General features: G+C 59.3%; 1 protein-coding gene across 1 annotated transcript; it reads left to right on the forward strand.

Moving 5' to 3' along the window:
- On the forward strand, positions 1-24,399 carry DCTN2 (dynactin subunit 2). The gene is made up of 14 exons (XM_050925410.1): positions 1-116; positions 2,217-2,285; positions 18,051-18,147; positions 18,454-18,515; positions 19,767-19,865; positions 20,222-20,382; positions 21,020-21,173; positions 21,958-22,023; positions 22,172-22,210; positions 22,539-22,616; positions 23,165-23,236; positions 23,617-23,719; positions 23,835-23,926; positions 24,060-24,399. The coding sequence occupies exons 1-14, from the start codon at positions 81-83 to the stop codon at positions 24,144-24,146; spliced, it is 1,215 nt and encodes a 404-aa protein (XP_050781367.1). The 5' UTR covers positions 1-80; the 3' UTR covers positions 24,147-24,399.
- Positions 24,400-24,774: the final 375 nt, after the last annotated feature.

The raw sequence follows: 24,774 nt of genomic DNA on the forward strand, positions 1-24,774 counted from the left end.
TGAAGCTCTCGCGAGATTGGCGGCTCCTCCCTGAGTCCCGGCCCCGGCGAGTCCAGCTCAGGCCCCGACCCGGCGCCGCCATGGCCGAGCCCAAGTACGCGGAGCTGCCCGGCATCGTGAGTGCGGGGACTTGGGGGGGGGCGGGGTAACGGGGGGGAGGGGACTTGGGGGGTGGGGGTAACTGAGGGGCTGTGGGGGAGAGGTGGGGTAACTGGGGGGAAGGGTGGTTGGGGGCTGTGGGGGGGGACAGTGTGGTGGGGGGGTAACTGGGGGGCTGTGGGGGGAGGAAGTGAGGGGGAGGGGTGGGGTAACTGGGGGGACGGGGGTGGGGGGCTGTGGGGGAGAGACAATGGGGTGGGAGGGTAACTGGGGGGCTGTGGGGGGAGGAAGTAGGGGGTGGGGGTAACTGGGGGGCTGTGGGAGAGAGACAATGGGGGGTGGGGGTAACTGGGGGGGCTGTGGGGGAGAGGTGGGGTAACTGGGGGGAAGGGTGGTTGGGGGCTGTGGGGGGGAGACAGTGCGGTGGGGGGGTAACTGGGGGGCTGTGGGGGGAGGAAGTGAGGGGGTGGGGATAACTGGGGGGAGGGGTGGGGTAACTGGTGGTTGGGGGGCCGTGGGGGGAGGGGTCATTTCTGTCCCTGGAGCCCCCTCTGCGTTGTTGGGTGCTCCCCACCGAACCGCGGTGCGTGGGGGGATTCCCGAATGGGGCGTTGCAGTTTGATGCAAGTGAGGGGGTGAAGTGCCTGCCCAGCTCCCCCCAGGGCGGCGCTGGCCCGAGCGCTGCTCTGTCTCGTTCTCACGGGGCCCAGCACTTCCCCTGCACCTGATTTCCCCGCCCCGCTCCCCGCCAAGCTCTAGGGCTTCCCCCATTCTTCTGGGAGCCGGTTTCCTGGGTCTCCCTTCCCACCTCCCCAGACGCCGGCGCGCGCGGTTCCTGCGCTGGCATTTTGGAGAGTCCTTTGTACAAGGTAAATGGACCCTGAGCACCTGCAGCGTGTTCAACGTCTCATCGGGGGGCAAGGTGGCCACACGGCTAGAGCACTGGACTGGGAGCAAGGAGATCTGGGCTCTGTTCCTGGCTCTGCCACTGGCCTGCTGAGCGTCCTTGGGCAAGTCACTTTCCCCTCTGTGCCTCTGTTTCCCATCGGTACCCTGCCCTCCTTTGCAAAGTGCTTTGAGGTTTCGAGATGAAAAGCGCTGGATAACCGCTAGGGACTGCTGCCTGCAGAGACATGTACTGAACTGCTGGCGTTGCTTAGTTAGCTCTGGGGTGATGTCATGGGTGGGAAAGATAGGATGCTGTTGCTAAGATGTGTTTGTCATGCAAATCTGCATGTCCTCGTTACAGGGTTACATGCCCTCTAACAAAGCCTTGATGGGGATGTGTCTCTATTTGGGTTGGCCCAAACTTCAGAACGTGCACAGATGAATGATTGGCAGTGCCAGGCACCAGCTGGCACACTTGAGGCCTTCCCTCAAAATCTTAGGAACCGCTTCCCTTTGTGAAGGAAGCCATGTACTTCCTGGATGTTCAGTACCCCTACAACCCACCTTTTAAGATCCATGGGTCCTATACATGCCTATCGCAACATGTGGTGCACCTTGCCCAGTGCGCCAAATGCCCCAGTAGCAACTATGTGGGTGAAACGACACAGTCACTACGCTCTCAAATGAACTGGCCTGGAAAAATGATAAAAGACTCGCCATCTCACCTGTGAGTGAACACTTTTTCCCAGAGCGATCACTCCAGATCTGACCTCTCAGGCCTCGTCCTTGAGGGAAACCTGCACAGCATCTACAAATGAGGAACCTGGGAGCTTAAATTCATAACTTTGCTAGATGCTAAAAATCACCAACTTAATAGAGACACTGGCCACCTCACCTTGAATGGTCCCTTGAAATAAGTGCTGACTACTCATGCTAAGCAATCTGTTCTACCTTGTGTTTAGCTGTGACACTCTGAGTATGTTCCCAGACCTGAAGAAGAGCTCTGCGGAAGCTCGAAAGCTTCTCTCTCTCACCGACAGAAGTTGATCCAATAAAAGAGATTCCCTCACCCACCTTGTCTCTGTAATATACTTCCTGAAAGCAGCTGCGTTCTCTGTGTGCCTGGCGGTGTGAGGGGAGCACTCACTTTGGGTGCTATTCTTTGCAATAAGAGACGCGTCTGTCCAGAACTGCCAGCTGTCCTGACTATAACGCATTTGTGCTTCCAGGCCAGGAACGAGCCAGATGTTTATGAGACTAGCGATCTCCCAGAAGATGACCAGGCGGAGTTCGATGCGGTAAGGTCGTGTGGAACGCAACAGCTCTCTGACTAGCGTTGTGGTGAGAGGGCAGTGATAAGTGGGTGTGCCAATCCCAAGTCATTTCCAAAGCTGCTTTTGTCCAAATGACTCGCGTAACTGTACCATATTGGATGTGAACTCCAGCAGATCTGGGCAGCAGAAAGCTTCATAAAATGGTGCTGTTTTCAGAATAGTTCCTAGCAAGGGAGGTGTGACAGTTCTCTTCTAGAAATGCTGCCCCCATAAACAGCTGTTAAATCCTAGTCCTTTTCATCATCCCAAAGGATAACTTGTGTAAGGCTTTGGGGTCCGCAATCTCTGAAGAGGCCCTTTGCTTTTCCTCATCACTTTCTTCCAAACTGGAATTGGGTCTAGTGGCAACTGGAGAGATTATCTGCTTTAAATCCAGTTGAGCTCGGTCATCAGAAAGGGTCTATTCTCCCTTTGACATGAGGTGCTCACCATGTTTGTTTGGCTAAATGCAAGATAGCGGGGTGGGAGTGGGTTAAAAATCAGTTGACATCTTGGCATTTTATTTTGGGGAAGTGTTGGGATAAGCCAGGCTGCTGTGACTGCTGACGCTTTAAATGCCTTATCGTCTAGCTGCGCAGCGCCAGGGCTAAGCAACATGGTATTAAACATGGAGGCAGGCTCTGTCAGCGCTCCTGGCGTTGCTTCCTCGCATGGAAAATGTTTGCCAAAAGCCCTGGTGTAGATGAGGCTTTGAGGACTAGGAGTGGCAACTGGCCAAACCTGGTCCTGATTAGAATGGGTTCTCTTTCTGATCCGAGAGCAGCTCTGACACTGCCGGCCGTTCTTCGGGGATGCCAGATGCACTCCCGTGCCTGAGGAAATCCACACCTTGGATTTGTAGCCTGCGTGAGGCTGCCCAGGGGAAAACGCCGACTGAAAACGTCCGTTAAACTTGTGGTGTTTGTGTCTTGCACCTAGTTTGGCCTGAGCCCCTTGTAAAAACAAATTGTCTAACATCTCATTGCTGTGCGGAGTGCAGGGTCTGCTGATGCTTCTGCGGGAGAATTGCAGAAGGTACATTAGCCTCATGGCGTCTTGCTTTAGAAAAGGGAGTGTTCAGGGTTGGGAAGGAGCTGAGTAAAACGCCCAGGAAATGCAGGCTGCCGGCACTGAGGGAACACTAGAGACTCAGGGTTTCATCCTGCAGGATGTAAAGCATCTCAAAATAGCAGCAGGAATGGGAGTGCCCTGGAGACAGTCTCATTAACTGGACGTGGTCGGTGCGGTGCTGTGGGTTGCAGGCTGAGCTGTGCACCACTTTGAAACGCGACTCCCTGCATGCTGGCTGCCTGCCTGCCAGGAGCAGCTTCTTTTGCCCCAGCTGTGTGCTGAAGGTGACGAAAGATGGTGATAGAGGAGCAGTGAAGGCCAGGGCTGAGTGATCCCTGCCCTCAGATCAATGCTCACATACCCAGGGGTGGGGCGGATCCATCCTGATGGGACTGAGAGGCTGGGGGAAGGTCGCTGGCCCTTTCTGGGCCTCAGTTTTCCCAGCTGTAAAATGGAAAGGATCCTTTCCCACCACCCAGGGTAGCGTTTACAAAATGCGTTGCAATCCTCTGGCGATAGGTGCCCTCCAAAGTGCACTTGCTAGCTTGAGAGAGAAGGGGTGCATTTTCCTTGCTGAGCAAAGACTAATATCATATGGGTGATTTATTGTGACCTATCGCCAGCTGGGACTCGTGTTCTTTTTAGTGCTCTGCCCTGCTTTTGAAGTCCTTTTCCTCCCAAGTCTCAGGCCTCGGAGTCAGAAGCCTTTAGCAGAGCACAGTTTAGTCAAGGAGTAGCTGCCATGGCACGGCCTGGGGTTGTGGCATCTTTCTGCAGCCTGGAGCTGTGCCTGGCTCTGGCGCACGGACGAGTGTGAGAAAGATTACGGGTTCTAGCATTTGGAATCTTGCTGGCATTTCCGGTGCAAGTGACTAGACCAGGAGCTGGGAGGAAAATTGCCTGGTTTTGATTGAAAAAGAGCTTAAAAGCAGCAACCCAAGTTGGAGACGCTTCTGCAATAAACCTGGAAAGTGGGTCAGCACTTGTGGGAGACATGAGTCTTTCTGCTCAAATCAGCGTCAAGGGTTTGGCTTTTTGGAGCATGAGCTTTCGTGGGTGAATACCCACTTCCTCAGATGCAAGGGTTTGGCTGATTCACAGGAATAGACAGAAGGGGCATTAAATGAATGTTCTCCAACGTGGGGGCGGTAACGCGAACACCCTGAGTGGCCGTGTTCTGTAGCACCCACAAGGAAGCTAGGGGGTTCCCTTCTCTGCAGCTCTCACGGCCTACCTGAGGGTTTAACGTAAGCAGGAGAGTGGAGCTGTGAGGACAAGGCTGGCTTGCAGATATGTGGTGCCGGTGGGAAACAAAGGAGTGTACGCATCCTCCACCAGCCTCCAACGTAACGAATCGCTTCCCTCATCCAGTCAGAGGTTTAGCTTTTGCAGTGCAGCGTGTTCCCCTCAGTGCCCTTCCCACTTTCTCCAGCTCAGTCTTGGATCTCTGCAATGAAGGGACCTCACTTAGGGGTTTGCTCAATTGCCTCTTTCCACCAGGGTTTCCCCCTTCCTTAGCTTCATGGCTGTCTTACCATCTTCTCGGGCTGCGAGTCGTTCCCCTCCATCACGTTGTCACGGACTCGCAGGTCGTGCCCACTCTTATCCCCATGAGCTCTATGGGGGGTTCCCCTTTCATTGTGACAGCCCTTCTCGGGGGTCCACTCTCGGGGGTCAGGCCCCTCCACCTCCTGGAGCCGCCCCTCTCTGAGCCTTAGCACACCTCTCTCTCACCGTGGGCCTCCTCAGGAGTCCCCTCGCTCTGCACCCCCAAGGCCTACACTCCCAGGGGGAGTAATGCAACCGTGATCTCTAGACCGGAGTGACTCTCAGCCAGCGTAAAACAGGAGGGTTTATTGAGTGTCTGAACACAGCACAGGAAGCTCTCAGGGCCTCAGGCATGGCCTCCCCCAGCACAGCACATCCCAGTCCCCCTGCATCCAGGTGGGCTCTGCCTGCTCCCCCTCTCCAGCCCAGAGCCCCCCTGCTTCCCAGCTGGGCATCCAGTATCACCTGCCCCAAGCCCCCGCTGTCCATTGTCTTCTGTCCAGGTGTCGGAGTCCTCGGGCGACGCTCTGGAGCTGCTCCCTACGAAGCCAGCCAGGATTCTGGGGAAGTCTCCTCTCCGTGAGCAGACTGGCTCCAGGGCAAGACGCTCACATGGCTTCACCTTCCTGGGTCTGACCTTGGAGCATTCAGCATCCTCTGTCCCTCCGTGCGCTTCCCACAGCGAGCCCACCCAGGCGGGGTCCTGGGGAAGCCACCGGGTCCTGCACGCCCACTTCTCAGTCATATGTGACTCTCCGCCAGCCAGTAAAACAGAGGTTTATTAGATGACAGGAACACGGGCTAAAACAGAGCTTGTAGGTACAGTGAAGGGACCCCTCAGCTGGGTCCATTCTGGGGGGCAGTGAGCCAGACACCCACGTCTGCACTTCACTCCTTGTCCCCAGCCAGCTCCAAACTGACTCTCCAGCCCCTCCTCCTCTGCTTTGTCCCTTTCTGGGCCAGGAGGTCACCTGATTCCTTTGTTCTCCAACACCTTTAACTACCCCCTTGCAGCGGGGAAGGGCCCAGGCCATCAGTTGCCAGGAGACAGAGTGTCGGCCATTTATGTACACTGGCTCTTCGGGCTGCAACAATTACACCCCCCTTATCCCACTACCTCGAGATTTAAGAAATGCATAGGGGAAACTGAGGCACCCCTACAGTGTTCAGAGGAAACATTGTCACAGTCCCACTTTGTCACACCAGGTAAACAGGATCACCTGAGCCTCCTCTTCTGTCCTCTGACCCCTCCGGCTGGGACTGGCTGGTTAGGTCACTGGGGTCCTGTCCCCACAGCCCATTGTTCTCCCACTGGCCAGAACCAGCTGCGACTCCTGAGCTGGGCCTCTGGATCACCAGGTCGCCAGGACACCAGTCGCTGAGGTATCCATCCTCCAGGCCATTGGCTGGGGTCCCAAGTTCCCTCGCCGGTCCTCTGTAGCAACAAACTCCCTCACCTCATTAAACCAGTAACCCCTAGGGAAACTCAGTCCCACCCCCTCTGCATGCAAACCATTGAAAAACAAGGAAAAATCAAGAAAATCCCCCACTCTGTCACACATGTACACTGAATGCAAGCGCTGTTGGACCCCACGGCTCAGCCTTTAGACTCTCAATCAGGTGCCCCTCTTGCTTAGCCCGACTCTGCTACTCTGTTGTCCTGGAATTTCCTCGAGCCCTGGGATCTGCGTGGCGTATGAGGGCAGCACTGAAGAAGCCCTGTCCCCGTGCGTGCCAGGTTACGTGGCAGTCAGATAGGTGAATGGGAGCAGTGGGTGCCCAGCAAGGTGTCCCCATATTGATTTTGTCGCTTGCCTTTGGCGAGAGGATTTGAGTCACTCGAGCTTTCTCTGGGCAACGTGCTCTGCAGTGAGGCTCCAGATGGAAACGCCATGGCAGGGTGGCTGGGAGCGGGCTTGGCTTGGCACACTCAGTTATCATTGGCCTGCCTGCGTGGTGCTGTGTCCGGCAGTGTGGTAACAGTGTCTGTGTTTGTGTGTGGAGCTCAGGATTGCTGCTAGCATGTTAGCCGTTTGAGTTAGTGCAGTCAGGAGGCTGGGGTAAATGGACGGTGTAAACTCACCACACTTCTGGAGGCTGGTCAGAAACCAGGCGAGTGAAATACCGAGCAGGCCCTGACACTGCTCCGTACCCGATGTGCAGGGCAGGCAATTCCTCTGCAGCCCGTGGCTGTCCAGCCACCCTGGCCCTGTCCCATGATCCTACCTAAGAGCAGGATTTCGCCAAAGAAACAGCCCGCTTCTCCCAGGTTCCCTCTGCCATGCTGTGTGTGAAACTGGCACCGAAGGGCCCGGTGTGGATGCCGGCCCATGTACGATGGCTGTTTTCCCAGGCCTGCAGCTTCGCACCTGGGCACATCCCCGTTGTAAAGAACTCCGCAGAGCTCTGCTGTTGACTCTGAAGTGGGAGCTTCCCACGTAAAAGCACAGCGGTTTTGGGCTGCTCTTGCCCCGCCTGTGTTGCTGCCTTGGCTTTCAGAAATGGGTTTGAGACCATGCCCCACTGGGTGTCCCTGTCTTTCTTCAATGGCCTCCTGCCTATAGCCAATTTCCCCCATACTAACACGGTCTCCCACAGCCTGCCCTAAGGGGGTAAAGCTGAGCCTGTGCCCAGCCCCATGGCCCTTTCCAGGTGAGCAGTGGGAGACGCTAGTCTACCCTGGGAGCTGGGTCAGAGAGGGCTACGCCCAGGGACTGGTTGTGCCAATAACATTGCAATAATCTGACTACGGACCCAGCCCCTGCATTGTAGACTAGAGACCCGACTTGTAAATGACCCTCCTGTATTAAAACAACACAAGCTCAGATGTTTCTGCCCAAACCCAGGGCTAGCGACTCGTTTTCACCCTGAAGAGGGCACCTGCCTGCCTAATGTGACCATTTTTATATTAGTGTCTGCGTAGCTTTTAATTGGCTTGTGAAATTCATTTTCCCAGCAGCATAAACTGATCCAGCCTCCACGTGTTACCCCTGCTGCTGTGGGGCTAATTTGGTTTTTAATTGCTAAGTCTAATGTCCTTTTCTCCAAGATGATCCTTCCCAGAACAAGCTACGAGCCTTTTGCTGGCTTCACCGCTGGCCAGGTTTGGTGGTTTGCCACGGGAATTGAACAATCTTGCAAAGCTCAGTCATGGCGCTGGCTCATTTTTAGCAGCTTTTGGATCCAAATCTGCCCTTGTTCCAGCTGAGAGGCTGCATGAAGTGTGGGGCTGCTTTGCCCTGGTGCTCTGTACTGTAGGCTATTCCTGGGTGCAGGAGTTCAATCTCCAGTCCCCATAGGCCAGACATGCTTGACTCTGAAGCCTTCAGGCTGCTTTTATCCTTAGGAGCAGGCACATGTTCTTCTGAGCTCCAGACTTAGCGATTAAAGCCCAGAGGTTTTAGGGCACCGATGCCTTGTTCACGTTCTTCCGTCTCACCTTGCCCATTTTGAGCCCCGCATGCATGTTACCCAGAGCGCTGCAGAGCTGGTCTCTTGGTAAATAGATCTTCCCAGGACGGTTCTCGCTACCTCTGGACCTAAAAGCTGCAACGTTATTGCTGAGACTAGATCTCGGTTCGGTGGAATTATATTTCTGCCGTCCCTTTAAACCAATTTCAGTCCGATGTTCTAACTAATATTCCAAAGCCGGGAGCCTGAGCAGACATGAGACATCTCTTTCACCGTATTAACCCAGGGCCATTGGCAGGATGAACTTGGCAGTATCTCATGCAGTAACACGCACCGCGGCAGTGCCCTGCTGGCGTACGCTACAGCGTTATTATTTTCTGCTCAAAGGGCTTAAAAGAGAGACTAGATTTAAAAAAAAAAAATCAGTGTTGAACTCACTTTAAAATGAATTGCCCCAGGTTAAAATGCCACAAACGGTGTCTGAATTGGGGACTTTCAGCCAGCTTAGGGGTTTTTTTCCTCCCCTGCCAGCCACAAATTTAATGCAAACAGCAGCCTTGGCCCAAGTGAGTTGGCAGCAGCTGCTGTGAGCTCTGTATGCCCGGAATGGCACCTCGGCCTGCTTGCTTCAGAGAAACCAGCAGCAGCCTTGCTTCTCTGGGCATGTGCTGTGTGTCTGCGACTGGCGTCTTCTAATGGCAACATGAATTAATTAAGCTGAAGAATTTCCAGTGCACTTCGGGTATTGCAGGGAGTGCATTCGAGCGCAGACCGTAGGGCGGGGCTGTCACGCCTGCGCTCTCCCTGCAGCTCCTCAGACCACCCCTCCCGTTTTGGGGTACCGGCTAATACTGCTTTATTGTGTTGATTGACTGTTGCGCAGTTGAACTTACCTGAGTTTTCCTCACGCTCTTCCCCCCCCGCCTTTTCACTACCTTGCCTGGATTCTAGTTTGCACAAGTAAGACCATTACAGCGCTTCTCTTTTGCATGCTTTGGAATTTGATTTTGCATGCGGGTAAATCTGCACCGTGCTTTGTTGTGAATGTTGCAAAGAGTTTTAAATTCCAGTCATTAACCTCCCCCCCAACTTGTTGAACTCACTGGGGCCTGATTTCAAGACGATTGTTGGGTTAATCAAGGTGTGGGTTTGAAATTGGCATGTGGCCCGGGGCAGCGTTCTCTCTCCCCGCCCTAAGGCGTGTAGCCAGAGCAGAGGAAAACAAGGAATTGGACGTTGGTTTTAGCAGGAGGAAGGTTTGGTTAGCGGGGGGATTCCTCGCCCGGAGTGGGAAGAACAAAAGAGGAGCCTAACTCCGGGCTAGTGCACCGGCCCGGTGCCCTGCCGAGGGCTCTGCTGGCTGCATGGCAGGCGCCCCGGGGTAACTGGCATGAAACGGAGCAGATTCGCTGTCCTGCTGGAATACACAGGGGTGTGCAGGTCCCAGGATGCAATGCAGGCTTTCAAAGATGGCACCCAGCCAGAGCTCTAGCCCAGGTCCCCCTCCACCACCTGCCATGGCTACTGCAGTCTCCTCTTCTCTGACACTTGCACCCTCCTGGAACACTTCTCCTCCCGACCATGCAAACTAACCATCCTCCTCTCCTGAGGATTGGGCCATGTGCCCCCCACCCCCCCCACTTCATCGAGTTCAAGCTTCTCAGCACTTAGACGCCCTGGATCTGGGGTCTAGTCTCCTACTGCTTCCCGCCCGGCTACCCCACCCAACTGCCCTCTCCTCATTTAAATCCCTCTCCTGCCATGCAGCCTCCATGAATGCACCCTGGCCGTGGAGCCCCAAGGGCTGCGTGCTAGTCTTCTCCAAGTGATCCTGTCAGCCAACGGCTGCTGGCCCTGGCCAGGCGCTAGCCCTCGCCCCATAGCCCTGTCAGCTGCTTTCCCTGGCCGGGCGCTAGCCCTCGCCCCGTAGGCTGCTGGCCCTGGCTTTCCTCATCCTACCCCCTTGGGCGTCATGCCTGTACCGTGTTAGTAAGATGCTTGGGGCTTGGCTCTCTGCGTTGGGAGAGAGCCGGGCATTGTTATGACGACACAACCAGACTGCTTAGGTCAAACTAACGTGGTATGCTGGGACCTGGAGCCTGCGGGCTGCTTTACTGGTAAAGGCAAAGACTGTTGTCTGGCAACATGGTACTAGAGAATGAAACCCCGCCCCTCCCCCCCCCCCCCCGAAGTCCCATCTTCTGGTGAAACAAATCAGACTGAGGCCTGCTTAACAATTCTGCTCTCCAGATGTTGCCAGGGGGAGCTCAGGTGACAGCTGGGGCAGGACACAGGGTCTTTTTTTTTTTTTTAAATTAATCTGTGGCTCAATTTGTGATCCTGAAAGTGGCCAGCTGGGGCCTGTGACGGCCCCGCGTTGAGGGTGGTTCTTGCTGAGCAAAAAGGACCCTGTGTTTATTTCTGACCATCAGAACGACCAGTCAATCGGGTGGTTTAATGACATCCAGCTAAGGGATTAGTGGGACTTCTAGCCTGGGAAATGAGCAGTGGTAGATCCCGGGTTCCCGGCATGCCCCGTCTGGGCACCCGAATCTCTAGGGGAATCATCTGAATGATTGAGGCACCGTGTGGGACCTGCTTTCATGGGCAGTGCTTTCCAATCCGCTGATTGCACTGTTGTTTTAATGGCGACGGTCTCTCCGTTTGTGTAAGTTCCTGGAGCGGCGCTCTGGAGGTGAAACACGCACTGTATCCTTTTGGACTAGCTTCCCTTTAATTCCCCCCCCCCCTTTTCACGGCAGCTGCTGGAGCAGGCTTGCCCCGAGGAGGAGAAAAGGTGCTCTTAATCCCCTCCTCCCTTAAGAAATGACGCGCACTCCTCCGCTTTGTTCTGCAGCGGTTGGGTAAATGCAGCTCTGGCTGCGGCCTTTCCTGCACCGCCACTGTGGGTGGTTCCTGGAGGTGGCGGGTGTTTCTCCGCATGTCATCTCCACTGGGACCATCCCTGAGCCTGTGTCGCTCTGGCCTCAGGCAGAAGTCTCCTCTCCTGAGGAGCATGCCTGGATTTTGTTGTTCCAACATCTTTACAACTAAAACCCCTCGCCCCCGCCCCAAAACCTCCAGATGGTAGCCATTGATTCTGGGGGAGAGTCTTGTCTACTGGTTAGAACAGCTGGGCCCAGGAGCCGGGTGCTCACAGCTCTGACTGTGTGAATGTAGGCAAGTCAGCGCCCCCTTTCATACCTCCTTCCATTAGCCCTATGGGACATTTGGGGGGAATGGGGAGTGTTGGGTGCATCACCCCTGTTGTTACCTCTGGGAGGGGTTGTGGTGACAGCCTGAGGAGAAGGTGCACAGGTCCGGGGTGGCCCAAAACACACTGCAAAAGGTGCCTCAGGGGCACCTCTGATTCGCTTGCTGAAAGCTGGAGCCTGTTCCCAGTTCCTCAGTGGACGGGGTCTCAGCGCGGTCCCCACTCTGCAATGGGCCCCAGGTGCCAGGCGGAACGACCCCATTTTAAGCCATGGCTAAGTGCTGCTGAGCTCTGACTCCCCTGCCCGCTTAGGTTTGGCTGAGCAGCCCCTGCCCTCCTGGGCGCTCAGTGTGCGGATCCAAGGTGGCCTCGGGCTCCTTGCTCGACTCCCCTGTGTGCGTGAAGAGGCAACGCCAGGTGTGAGTGCGGCTAAGCGAGCGAAGCTCCCCTGCCTGGCTCACTGCAGCGTGTGGAAGCAGCCTGGTGCCCCCAGCAGCAGCATGGAGCTGGGCAGGGACCTGCTGTCGCTTTCTCCTTGCAGGTGGTCAAGTCAGTTGAGATGTTTCCCTCTCAGCTCCCCGTCCCCAGTGTCTCAGGATGGGGCCCCAGCTTCCCCCCCCCCCAGCTGGTGGCAGGAGGGGTGCTTTCCTGTTCCCTGAGGATGCCCTTGGATAGCGACTAGCCTGAGCCCTCTCCCCTGTGAATGCTGCCGTCCACCTGTCCATGGGGAGACCTGTCAGCGTGCAGCCTCGCTGCCACCCAGCAGTAACTGCCAGGCCAGTGCTCCCGCATGCCAGCTCCCCCAGGGCCGGAGCTTGGGGCCTGAGCCGCTCCTGAGGCTGGCACATCCGCTGGGTCGGCAGCTCCATTCACTGAGCCCATAGGGACTTGTCTTTAGCATCTAGCTAAAAGTCTAAAGAAAGTGTCTTTAAGCCCGAACCTTTGGAGGTGCTTAGCCGAGGGCTGGGGGACACCTGGCCCCTTGCCACGGGGATTTCGTCTTCAGCAGACGGCCGCTAGCGCCATTCCAGACTTTGGCTCTCTCTGGTTCTCCGATGTTGTGTTTCCAGGGTGTTCTCATGAGCTGGGGACTCTGCTGGGGTGAAGCTGGCGCACGGGGCGGGTTGGAAGCCCTCCCGGGTGTCCTCTTCATCTTTTCTGTAGACCTGCTCCTACCCCGGCAGCGGGCACCGGATACACCTGAAGGGTGCTGGGCTGGGGGATGGCAGAGCTGCCCCCCTTCTGCAGAAGGCAGGTGGTGAGGGCAGTGGAAAGAGAAACCTGGCATGAAACCCCTGCCAGCCTCCCCAGGGTGAAGCAGTACCTCTGGGCAGTCCAGGTGTGAGACGATTCTGGGTCCTGTCTCGTGCTGTGCTCCAATTCCAGTGGCTTGTAGAGCAGGTAATGCCTACTCCCCTTGACCAGCCGCACGCGAGCTGGCTAGTGGAACTAGTAGCCAGAAGAAAGCATCTCCTTAGGGGTCAGGCAAATGCACCCCCCTTTGGCGCTCCCCCAGGCCAGCTTGATTCAGGGGCACCGCCTGGCGTTCACCGAGGCCCCATCTTGGTTTTCACCCAGCTGCCTGGTTGGTTGGCTGAGGTGGAAGGAGGCCAGCGGCTTGGCTCCCAGTCACTCAGTGAAGGGTTAGGCAGGGCTTTAACCCAGGTCTGTTGTGACCTCTAGACCACACCCGGCCTCCTGCTGCCCTAAGGGAACAGCCGTTGGGAGGGCAGCAGAAGAGAAAGCAGGGGGTGCAGAGACGCTGGGCCCCGGGCACCAGCAGCTCCCTGCCTGGCTTTCCTGGGGCTGGCAGGAGCGTGTCCTCCAGACCACAGCTTCAGAAATGGCCCCCTAGAGATGACGGGGGTGGCGAGGCGGAGATTTTCCCTGCTGCCCGGTTCCCTTTGCTATTAACGGCTTTGAAAATGGCAGCCCACCTGAATGCTAGCTGCCTGCCTAGGCGCAGGGGCTGCTGTCGAAAGCCTCTCCTTGCCGCGTCCTTGCAGCCAGGCGCTTGCCGTCGAGGGCATCTCCTCTGCTGCGATCTGTTCAGCGAAAGCGGGTATTTGTCTGCATTTCCCTGAGCTGAGAGGGGAGAGAGCTGCCTCTGTGTGGCCCGTCAGACTTTTCCACAGCCCCCCCTCAAACGCTCCTTCCCGTCCCGCTGCCCATGGGGCACCATCTGCCATTGCAGCCCAGTGATCTAAGCTCCCGTCCATGCACACGCCAGCCCGGGAACGGCCGGCCGTTCAGAAGCCTGACAAGCAGCTACGTTCACTGGGTCCCCGCATCGGGAGATAACGGAGCCCCTGGGCGCGCTCTGCCGGAGTGACTGACTAGGGTGACCAGACAGCAAGTATGAAAAATTGGGACGGGGGTGGGGGGTAATAGGAGCTTATATAAGAAAAAGACCCATAATTGGGACTGTCTCTATAAAATCGGGACATCTGGTCACGCTATGACTAACACACGGGTGCCGTTGGCTGAATCCTGCTCCACGTTTGCTGTCTCCGAAGCTCCCCATAACCTCGTATCTCCTAGGAAAGTGGCCGTGGTGCTAACGACCTCCCCTGCCATAGGGCGGCTGCTAGCTTTGCAAGATGGGGGGGTTCCGTGCGTGGGGACTGTGAAAACCGGTGTGTCGTGCATGTGACCAGCTTCTAATACAATTTTTGTCTTTTTCTCTTCCCCCTCCCCCCATTCCCTGCCCTCCTAACTTTTCTTTGACTTTCTCACCTCTGGGAAATCGCAAGGAGCTGGTAAGGATCCTGACCCCTCGTCTGCTTGAATGTTCGGCTGAGCGAGCAGCTGCTGTAACCTTTTGTCTTTACCGACCCTCGAAAGAGGCTTCCCTCGGGCAGCAGAGCAAAACTTGATAGCTGCTTCCCCCCTCGCCCCTTGGTGAAAGCAGAGGGGGGTCCCGTAGCCAGGCTGTTCTGATCACTTCTAACCCCTGGGCATTATTACTCCCCAGCCCGAGACCTGCGGCTCCCAAATGCTGACAGTTCATGTTCTACCTTCGGAAATCGTTCTGAAGTAAATCGATGGCCCGTCAGGCTCACGTGCGGCCTGCAGTTTGGGAGCCCCCGCCCTGGACGGCACAAAAGCTCCAATGTGCTGCTGTTAATCTCAGATGGCTGAATCCAGGGGCCATTGTACCAGCAGGCGCAAAACGAGCCCAGCCACCTCCTGCTTTAGGCCCTGGGTCAGTAAAGTCGTTACCGGCGCCTGCCCAGCTGGTAATCACGAGGCCTCTTTTCCGCGGAGTGCCAAACGCACCCCAGCCATTCATTGCAGCCCGCCGTGCTGGAGGCTGAATTTTGTAGCGGCCTTTAAAACAGAGCAAATCCGGATTGTGCACCCCGTCCTCCAGGACGGGCTGGCGGTAGAAAGCAGCCGTGGTTAGCTGGGAGGCGTTTCCCCTTTGTTTTAACGGCTGCTTGGTTCACATCGGGTCCAGTGGGTGAATCCATCCTGAGGGACTGAAACTGATGGCTGGCCCTTGACTCCCCAGGCATGGCCCGGGCCCCCGCTGTGCTGGGACCGAGAGGTGGCCCCTGCCCCAGAGAGCTTCACGATGCTCAGGAGCAGATTTTTCCAATATTAATAACTTGGCTGTTTAAAAAGGTGCCAGCTTGAAAGCCTTCAGCCCATGTGGCGTAACCCAACGCTGGCAAGCGTCTCAAACTGGGACGCTCCCGCCTCGTGAAAACCACCCTGTAGAAGGGCAGACACCCCTGCGGCGCCTCCTGCGGGTGACTTTGGGAATTAGCTCATTCCAGCTCCGAAGCGCCCTCTGCAGGCCAGTGATCCGCTGCCTCTTGGGCCTCGTGTCCCTCCCAGGACCCAGTGCCCCTTTATCTGGGGTGCTGCCCCTTGGCAGTAACTCCTTTTAGCCTCAGGGTCTCCCCCTCCCCAGGGATCCCCCACCCACTATCCCCACCTTGCCTCAGGATGAGGCTACTGCCAGGCATCGTCTAGTCCCGCGCCCTGGGCAGGCTGCTGTATCAGCCACTCATGACTGGCAAGGGGGGTTTGGACCTGCTGCCTTGGCCTACCCCAGGGCTGCCCTCTGCAACCCCCAGTACCTGCTGGCCTTGTGCTAGGCCACAGCCTGGGGCTTTCCAGGCTGGAGCTCCCCTGCTCCTCTGCCTTTCCCCAGCCCTGCTCCACTCAGGTACCCTGTCTGTAGCTCCCTACAGGCAGAGGGAGACTGGCTGGGCTCCTGGCTCACAACCTTTTTATACCAGCCAGCTGTGGCCTGATTGGGGCGTGGCCGAGCTGCAGCTACTTCCCCAATCAGCCCAGCTTAGCAGCCCCCAGCCACAGCCTTCCCCCAGGGCAGGACCAGGGTAACCACCTTGCTCCACACCCGTGTATTTCAGCCCAGCGAGATTTGCCAGGGCTGAGTTCGAAATGCCCTAAAACCCGTAGGTGCCCTGGCATGTTCTGAACGTCAGCGGGTGAGCGTGGAGGGACAATTCCCCGGCAGGGACAGTTTAGGTTTTTAACCGACGTCGGTGGTCCCAGCTGCCTCGTTAGACCCTTTGTTCAAATGTTAGGGGTTTTTACAAGCCGGTTAGTTACCGTGGAGTGCAGAGCAGGGCAGGAGCCTGGGACACAGGCCCCCGACCAGGAAGCCCCAGGCGAGAGATAAAGACAAAAGGTTTCTCTTTAACTGTGATTAACCTGCCTTTGGTGTTCTCCTAGCACTAACCCCTAGCGCGGGCGAGTTTCTGCCTGGCACTAACGCTCTCTGTGCGCGGGAGAGGCTCTGCTCTGGGCCTGATGCCCTGAAGCTGCCTGGTGACTGACTCACCCTCTGAGCACTGAGCGAATCCAGGTCAGCAGCCCCTAGCCCTGCACAAATCCCTCCTCCGAGGTGCAGGAGGCCTGCATCCGAGCCGAGGCCTATGCCTGCGTCTAGTGCCCCCCTCCTCCCCCCCGGGGCCTGGTAAAGCTGGGCTGCCCCATCTCCTAACCCCTGGAGAGCTCCATGCCCAGGGGCTGCCCTGTTCCGCTAGCCAGATGAGCCAGGCCGATTGCCAGACGGGCCTGTTCCCAGTGCGGAAGTCAGACTCATCATCCAGGGCCGTCCCTCCGCGGGCCGTTAGGTGTGAGTCGAGGGCTGGGCTCCGTACGCTGAGATCAAGTCCTGTGCTGGGAGACAGGAGGAGCAGCCGGAGGGGTTTGCTGGGGATTCCCTCCTGCTCTGTCATGGGGGCAGCCCTCTCTGTGCAGCTCCCAGCAGGCCATTTCCGTCACCCTGCCCAGCTCAGCTTGGCCTGGGACTCTCCAGACCGGGGCTGCTTGGGGGCGAGCCCTCGGGTCGTAGCCCCAGCTTTTCTCCCTTTTCACGGCTTCAGGGCGATCTAGCCACCTGTTCAAACTGAGCCATCCCCGTCGCCTGTACAGGCCCAGGGCCGGCAGCAGGGCCTGGAGAGGGGGATCCTACCCAAACGTCCCTTGCAACTGGGACTGCTCCCTGCGGCCACAGGGCTCCACGCAGGGCCCGCTACCGCAGAGCGACTCCCATTGCTCTCTCCAGTGAGCTCGGAGCAGTACCGGCCCAGGAGGAGAATTGTGCAGGGACCCCTAGTGAGAGAGAGGGCAAGACGGGCTGGGGTGAGTGACCCCTGCTGGCAGAGGTGCTGCCAGCAGCACGGGGAATGCGGCACAAGAGGCTCCTCTAGCCCTCGGGGGGCCACGTCCCGCTGCATTGACCGTCTGCGTCTCCTCTTCATTGCACTGCGGTTTGCTGGCAGGAGGGGGTACGGGTGGCCTGGGGTTCGTGGCCTGGCAGCTCTTCTCCCTCTCTGCCGGGAGAAGGTGCGGTTCGTTGGGAGCCCCCGGATCCAAGCGCAGCGTCTTTGCGGGTAAAACCCTCCCTGAGCCTCCTGTCGCTCAAAACGGCTGGTCAGCAGAAAACCATTTTCCGTATCAATTTCCGTGTCAGCATTTACAAAAGAACCGGCCCTGCAAGCCCACGCCCCGCGGGGCCACCCCCTGCGGTCCTCTCGCGGCCCAGGGCTCCTGCTGAGGCTTCCCAGGACGGGCTGGCACTAACGAGACCCAAGGAGCATGTTAATGTTATCCTGTAGCTATCCCCCGCCCCAGTGATACCAGAGTCTCCCTTTATCTGCAGGGACTTTGGAACAGCCCCCAAAGTCCTGGGCCAGAGGCAGGGCCTGAGCTGAAGGCTTTGAAGCTGTGGACATTGAGCAGGCCAGGCTGGTTTGCACTCCTGTCACCGGGGGCTATTTAAAGGGAGCCCCCCCCCCCCCCCCCCCCCCAGTGACCCAGCCAAGTTATTAACATCTGGTGGGCTCTGCTCCTTGCAGCTTCCCCCAGGGCGAGGCCAGGGCAGCCCTGTGCCTCCTGCAGCGCTAAGGGGCCGTCGGAGGGTGGGGGTGTCCTTAGGGAAGTGCTCTCGGCTGTTTTGGGGGGAGGGGGTTGGGACGGGGACGGGTGGCCCCGGGGTCTCTAACGCTGGCCTGTCTGCGCAGGAGGAGTTGACGAGCACCAGCGTGGAGCACATCATCGTCAATCCCAACGCTGCCTATGACAAGTTTAAGGACAAGAGAGTGGGCACCAAAGGGCTCGGTAAGGCTGGCCGGGGGGGGGGGGGGGGTATCCTACGCTTGGGCGCAGGGGGAGGGGAGGCAGCAGCCAGAGCGACTGGCCGGTGGCAGAAGTGAACCGGGGACGTGCTGTTGTGTCCTTTGATTGGTTGGGGGGGGGCCCAGAGCAGCACAAGCTGCTGCCTCCTGCCCTGCCCCTGGTCCGTACCGACAGCCGGGGTGCACTGAGCGTGCAAATGGGGGGGTCCCGTGGGGGGGGGACGACATGCCCAGCCAGGGCCTGGTTTAACGTCCCCGGAGCAAACCACTCTCTCCTCTCGCTGTGCAGATTTCTCAGATCGGATCAGCAAAGCCAAGCGGACGGGCTACGAGTCGGGGGAGTTTGAGATTGTGAGTAACCGGCCTGGTTGTGTGGCCCTCCCGCCTTGAGCTGCGCAGGGGGAGGAGGGTACTGGGCACGCTCAGGAGAGAGAGGAGCTGAAATCGGCACATTGGTCCTCCCGTGCTTCCCCCAAAGGGAAGTTAAACCGTCCCCTGAGCCCAAGGGTCCTGGAGGCCAAGCTGGGGTCCGTCACCCCCCCCCGAGGGGTCTCGCCACTCCCTCCCCTGCTGGCTGCCTGGCCAGGGACCGGACTCCAGGACCTCTGGGCCCAAAGCGAGTGTGACGGGCTAATGACCCTGCCCGCATGTAGCCAGTTTCTTGAAGGCTTTAGCTGTGCTTGTCACTGGCCTGGGGGGGGGGGAGGAAATGCCCCTCCCTGGGAATAAAACCCAGCCGTGGTGAACTCCCTGGCTGTCCTCCCTCTGCCTGAGCGAGTGTCGCCCGCTGGGGAGCGCACTCTGGGAGGGGCTGCTGTTCACAGCCTCTCCCGGGGAGCTGAGAAGCAGGAGGTATGGTCACCCTGGGCAGGGCGTTAGGACCCCTCCTGGCATTAGACAGAGGAGCTGCTGGTGGGTGGCATGTTGCCCCCAGGAGGAGCCTTGGTGTGAATTTGGCATTTCTGCAAGAGATGGTGCCCACAGGCCCAGTCACGCAGGCCTTGTGCTCTGCCCGGGCATCGCAGGCCTGGCGCCTGCAGCGTCCCCTGGCACAAGCAGCAGACCCGAAGTGAAGGGCAGATGGTTCTTTGATTTGGATAGACGGCCCGGGAGGACTAGGCTGTGGTGGGATCCCCTGCGCCTCCCCGTGTCAAGCACGCTGGGTAGGACGAGGCAGGTGAAAGGTCCCTGCTAACAGGGTAAACCCAAAGCCTTGGCCGGAGACCAGCTGGCCTCCCCGGAGAACAAGATGCCCCAGTGATGCCAGCTGGATTCCAGACTAGAAATAATGCAATTTCCACTGAGATCTGAGCCGGCAGCTCCCCCACCAGCCACATGCTGCCAGGTGGCAGCCCCCCGAGGAATGCCGACCGACCGCTCCAGCCTCATGGCCTTGTCTGGCTCGCTCAGCTTCGGCTGGCCCATTTCAGGTCCTCCTCAGCTCAGAGGCTGGCTTTCCGGGAGAGAGGCACCCAACCCCAGCCCGCTGGCCCTGGGCCCACAGAGGGAGCCCAGTGCAGAAGCTGATTCCCTGTTGCAGGGTTAGAATTCGTTGAACCAGAGCGGAGGGGACATGTAACCTGAACCCCTCTGTGTTGTTAGCTAGGGGAAGGCATTGGTGTGAAAGAGACGCCCCGGCAGAAGTACCAGCGGCTGCTCCATGAGGTTCACGAGCTGAGCACAGAGGTGGAGAAGATACAGGTAGGAGTCACCTTGGGTGGCCCGCGTCACCCCCATCGGGTGAGATGTCCGGATCATCGCCCTTTGGTCTGGTGGGAGGCAGTGGGGTCTAGTGGGCAGAGCACTGGACTGGGACTCAGAAAACCTGGGTTCTGTGCCCAGCTCTGCCACTGACCTTGGCCAAGTCACTCCACTCCTCTGTGCCTCAGTTTCCCCATGTCAAACCGGGAGCTCTTTGAGATCTACGGCTGTGCCGCTGGCTGGGAGCAGACTCGTCAGGGGCTGAATTGTCAGAGCCTTCAGCTGGGAGGCGGTGGGTCCCCGTGACCACAGAGCCCCACGCCTTGGCTGTAACGCAGCAGCGTCTCCCTCTGCAGAGCACTGTGAAGGAGTCAGCGGCGGAGGAGAAGCTGAGCCCCGTGGCGCTCGCCAAGCAGGTCGTGGCGCTGAAGCAGCAGCTGGTCTCCACGCACTTGGAGAAACTCCTGGGGCCGGATGCAGCCATCAACCTGACGGACCCCGACGGAGCCCTCGCCAAGTGAGCTGGGGGAGCAGCTGCAGCTCGGGTCGGCGGCTGCTTCCCCGGCCCGTGTCCCTCAGCCAGGGAGCAAGTGGAGCTGGGACGGCCCCACCCTGGAGCTCAACCCCCCTTGTGGCGACTTCTCCCCATAAATCCCCGGTCTGCCCTGCTCTGGCGAGTGCTCGAGGCCATATGGTGCCTGGGAGAATTCAGCCCCAGTGAGACCTGCTGACCCCTGGGCAGGTGTGTGGGACTTGGGCTGAGAGGGAGCGTCCTCTCCTGACCTTGGCGCCGCTGATCGGAAATCAGAGACCGGCTGGCCCCCAGCCGCCCCTCGGCTCCCGGAGCTGCCCGCGTCCACTCGACGACAGCTTGGCTCTTCTCCATGGTGGGGACGGGGACCGATGGATGAGATATGGAGCTGTCCCGCCTGTCACTGCCTCGGAGAGCCCCAGGGGTGGTCGTGGCGAGGGGCATTAGTGGGCGTCACTGCAGCCTGGACCGTTGGTCGCTGTGGCCACGAGGCTGGCGTCTCCCGGTCCCCATTAACCCGTTGGGAAACTGGCAGTGCGGAGCAGCAGGGCCCTGCTACTTCCCAGCTGGCGCCCGCCACTCGCAGGCCCTGGAAACCAGCAGGGTCTTTTCTGTTTACCAGGCGCCTGCTCATTCAGCTGGAGGCAGCTAAGAGCGCCAGGGGCACCGCCAGGGCAGGGAAGAGCCCATTGAAGGCCCCTGCGCCTGCGGGGAATATGGTGACCTACGAGCTGCACTCGAGACCTGAACAAGACAAATTCTCTCAGGCTGCAAAGGTGAGTCTGGGGCAGCTCTGGGTTTGGAGTTCTTTGCCAGGCAGCAGTGGCCACGCGACAGCAGCGCTGGACGCCGGGAACTCCTGGGATCTACCCCTGGCTCTGGTCTGGAGACTTTAGCTCTTACGTCACTTAGCTGGTATGCCTCAGTTTCCCCCATCTAATGCTTATTTACTTGTCCCCTGGGGGAGGGAGGTGTTAATACTGAAAAATACCAGCCAAGTTGCTGTTTGAAAACCTGCTCCTGAACCCATAGTAACGTCACCCGGAAGATCTGTGGGGCAGGGCCCCTCTGTTGTGTGTCAGGGCACGGAGGGGCCCTGTGCAGACGGTTATTTCCTGCCTGGCTCCCTTGCCTGGCTTCCCATGGGGGCCTGTTGGGGAGGGCTTTGGGAGGCTGTGACGAAGGGTCTGGGGGCAGCTGGGAAAAGGAATCCGGCTCCCACCCTGGGGGGTGCCGCAGCTTAGCACAGGAGCGAGCTGCAGCCAGCAACTCTGCTGAACTGTCCTGGTGGCTGGATCGCACCCGCCAGCGGCTGGGCCTGGGCAGCCCGGGCGTCTCTCGCTGCTTGGCTGGCACAGGCACAGCTCGTGTCTCGGCAGACTGGCGCAAAGCTCTGAGCGGCCACCTGGCCGCCTGCCTGGGCTTTCTGGGCAGCGAGGCGCTGTTCTGGCACCACGTACCCTGGCTAGGAGCTGGGCACCCGCAGGGCCCATGGTGCCAGCCTTGTGGGTCGGGGAAGCTGGGGGAATCGCTGACCCCTCCTCTCGCCCGTTGATCTAGCTAGCGGAGCTGGAGAAGCGGCTGAGCGAGCTGGAAGCTACAGTGTGTTGTGAGCAGGACAGCCAGGTGAGCACTGCTGCAGAGGGATCAGGCTGCCCAGCCCCCCCCCCCCCCCCCCCGCTGGGCCTGGCGTGGGCGTAGTGCCCAGGGCCGGGCTGTTCTGAAACCCAGGCTCCTGGACCCACACGCTTGTGTTCTCTCTCTCTCCCCCTAGAATCCCCTGGCGGTTGGGCTGCAGGGAGCCAGCCTTATGGTAAGCCTGAGTGTGGGGATGGGGATTTGTAACGGCCTAGCTGGTGTCCCGTGGAGCATGGAAACCCAGGGGGGCCATGGGGCCGAGCCCCCTTCCCATGCTGGAGGCAGCGTTTCCAAGGTTGGTCTTGGGGGATGCAATGATGCAGCCTCCCAGGGTGCCATGTGGCTTCCCCTGTTCTCAAGTGGGGCACCCGAGCCCAGTCCCAGAGGATGCTGGGTCCCTGGGAACGCTCAGCACGGCCCCGGCTGGGGTGGGTTCTGCTGGGCATGGCACAGGCAGTGAACTTCAGCATTCGCGTCTTTCACCCCCTTCCTCTCTCCCGCAGGAAACGGTGGAGATCCTGCAGGCCAAAGTCAGCACCTTGGACGTGGCTGTGCTGGACCAGGTGGAGGCGAGGCTGCAGGTGAGCAGCCGAGGGGGGAGGACAAGCTGGCAGCCCCCCCCCCCCCACCTGGCGACAGCCTGCTTCTGTCGCACCAGGGCAGCTCTGGCTCCGGGCCAGCCGCCTGCCCTGGGCTCCCTCTCCGGCGCCCTGTGCGCTCTCCTGCGTCCCCTGTGAGCTGGGGGGTACTGGAAGCAGGAGCCCGGTGCCGCCAGCCCGGCCGGCTCTGCCCTGCTGGTGGGATCCAGCGCCCTGGGGCTGGGAAGGACCCGGCTGTGCTGGGTGTCTGCACCGAGGGCACCTGGCAAATGCTTCCCCTCCGCTGACCAGGTTCTGGGGGTCCAGGAGCATGGGGCAGCGCCTTGCCCCAGGCTTGTCTGATCATGGCCCCAGCAGTGGGTGGGTGCATGGCACAGAGGGACTCACCTTGTCCCTGGTGAACTGGTACCATCCTGGCTTCTGGCCCAGCCACTGGCAGGGCTGTGCTGCAGGGGGCTGTGCTGCCAGCTAGTGGGTGGGAGGGGGGCACCGGCTGCCCTAGGATCCTCACGTCTCCTTTTCTCCCCCAGAGCGTCCTGGGGAAGGTGAACGAAATCGCCAAGCACAAGGTGGCCGTGGAGGATGCAGACACCCAGAGCAAGGTCAGGTCCCAGCCTCCCTGCGCTGCAGTCCTGCCAATCCCCTGGCAGACAGCGCTGCCCGGCGAGTGGGCGCCCTCAGGGCCAGGGCTGCAGTCATCTGCACCCACACCCCTCCTGGGGCCCCCCGCCCCTGAACCCAGCTAGGGCCTGGCCTGGCTGGTGGCACCACGCCCCCTGCTCAGTTGATGTACTTCGAGCAGCGGCACCAGCAGAGGGGGACTAGGGTGGCATAGGATCTGGGGCTGGTGAAGGGGAGAGGGGACAGCATGCGACGCCTGGTACGTTGGGCTGCCCATGACTGTGGGGGGGTCAGTGTGGGCCTCGTGGCCACCCCCTCCTCGGCCTGGCACTAACATCCATCTTCCCTCTGGTGCCACCAGGTGCATCAGCTCTATGAGGTCGTGCAGCGCTGGAGTCCCATGGCCACCACCCTGCCCGCGCTGGTGCAGAGACTGGCCACGGTCAAGCAGCTGCATGAGCAAGGTGAGGGGCAGGGGGGAAACGGGCTCTGTGCCCGCCCAGCTGGTGCAGGTAGATAGGTGCCCATGTGCCTCAGGGAGGCTCTGAGCTGCTGCCTCTTGGCTCTCGTCCCTTCCAGCCATGCAGTTCGGGCAGCTCCTGACCCACCTGGACACCACCCAGCAGATGATCGCCAACGCCCTGAAGGACAACACCACGCTGCTGACACAGGTGGGCATCCTGGCACCACCCCTTCCCCCCGGCTTGGGAGTGAGTGAACCTCCCCCCCCCCAGGGGCTGTGCAGCTGCCAGAGCCTGAGGGTCCCCATGCTGCCCCCTGCGCTACCCGCTCTCTGTCCTGCAGGTCCAGAAGACCATGAAGGAGAACCTGGTGGCCGTGGAGGAGAACTTCGCCAGCATGGATGCGCGGGTGAAGCAGCTGTCCCAGTGAGCCCCGCGGCCCCCTCCCTGCTACGCCCACACCCACTGCTTGGGGGGGACCAGCGGCTCCCCTGCCCCAGCCCCTGCCTTTCTGGGGGGGGAGGGGGCTCTGCTGCTGCTCCCATGACCTGGGGTGAGGGGTAGAGCCCAGGGCATGAAGGGAGGAAGGAGACTCTCCTCCCCCCAACTCTAGGTGACTCCCTAGAGGGTGGGGCTTGTGCTCATCAAGCTGTACAATGATTTACTATTAAACACTGTCTGCTGCAAGCCTGGCCCTGGCCCTTCCTGCCTGGGGGGGAGGGGGGGCCCTCGGCGCTCGCCACACACCACAGGCTTTTAAATACACATTTTAATAATTGATACAAAACACCCCAAATCCCCGCGGAAGAGCCAGCGGCGCTTGGCCCCCAGCTGTTAAATTAAGTGGCTCCCATGGAAAAGCGCCGGTTCCAGCGTCTACAAAAGCAAGGCCCCTGTCGGTGAGGGGGGGCAGGGCCCAGCCCCGGCTTTGCATAATTCCCACCAGCAGCCTGGGAGCGCGTAGTGTGGGTGGGTGGGTGGCGCTGGCGACGCGGCCGGGCCCCGCCAGCTGCCGGACCTGAGTGTTCTCGGAGGAGTTCAAAACAAGGAGAAAGGAG

The sequence above is a fragment of the Gopherus flavomarginatus genome, chromosome 16 (assembly GCF_025201925.1).
Source record: "Gopherus flavomarginatus isolate rGopFla2 chromosome 16, rGopFla2.mat.asm, whole genome shotgun sequence".
NCBI lineage: Eukaryota > Metazoa > Chordata > Testudines > Testudinidae > Gopherus > Gopherus flavomarginatus.

Bases quoted from the DNA above. Each gene is read 5' to 3' on its own strand.
- DCTN2 (XM_050925410.1), top strand. From the start codon at position 81: ATGGCCGAGCCCAAGTACGCGGAGCTGCCCGGCATC. The intron at 20,383-21,019 runs GTGAGCTGGGGG...TCTGTTTACCAG, and splicing joins CCCGACGGAGCCCTCGCCAA to GCGCCTGCTCATTCAGCTGG. The intron at 22,024-22,171 runs GTGAGCACTGCT...CTCTCCCCCTAG, and splicing joins GTTGTGAGCAGGACAGCCAG to AATCCCCTGGCGGTTGGGCT.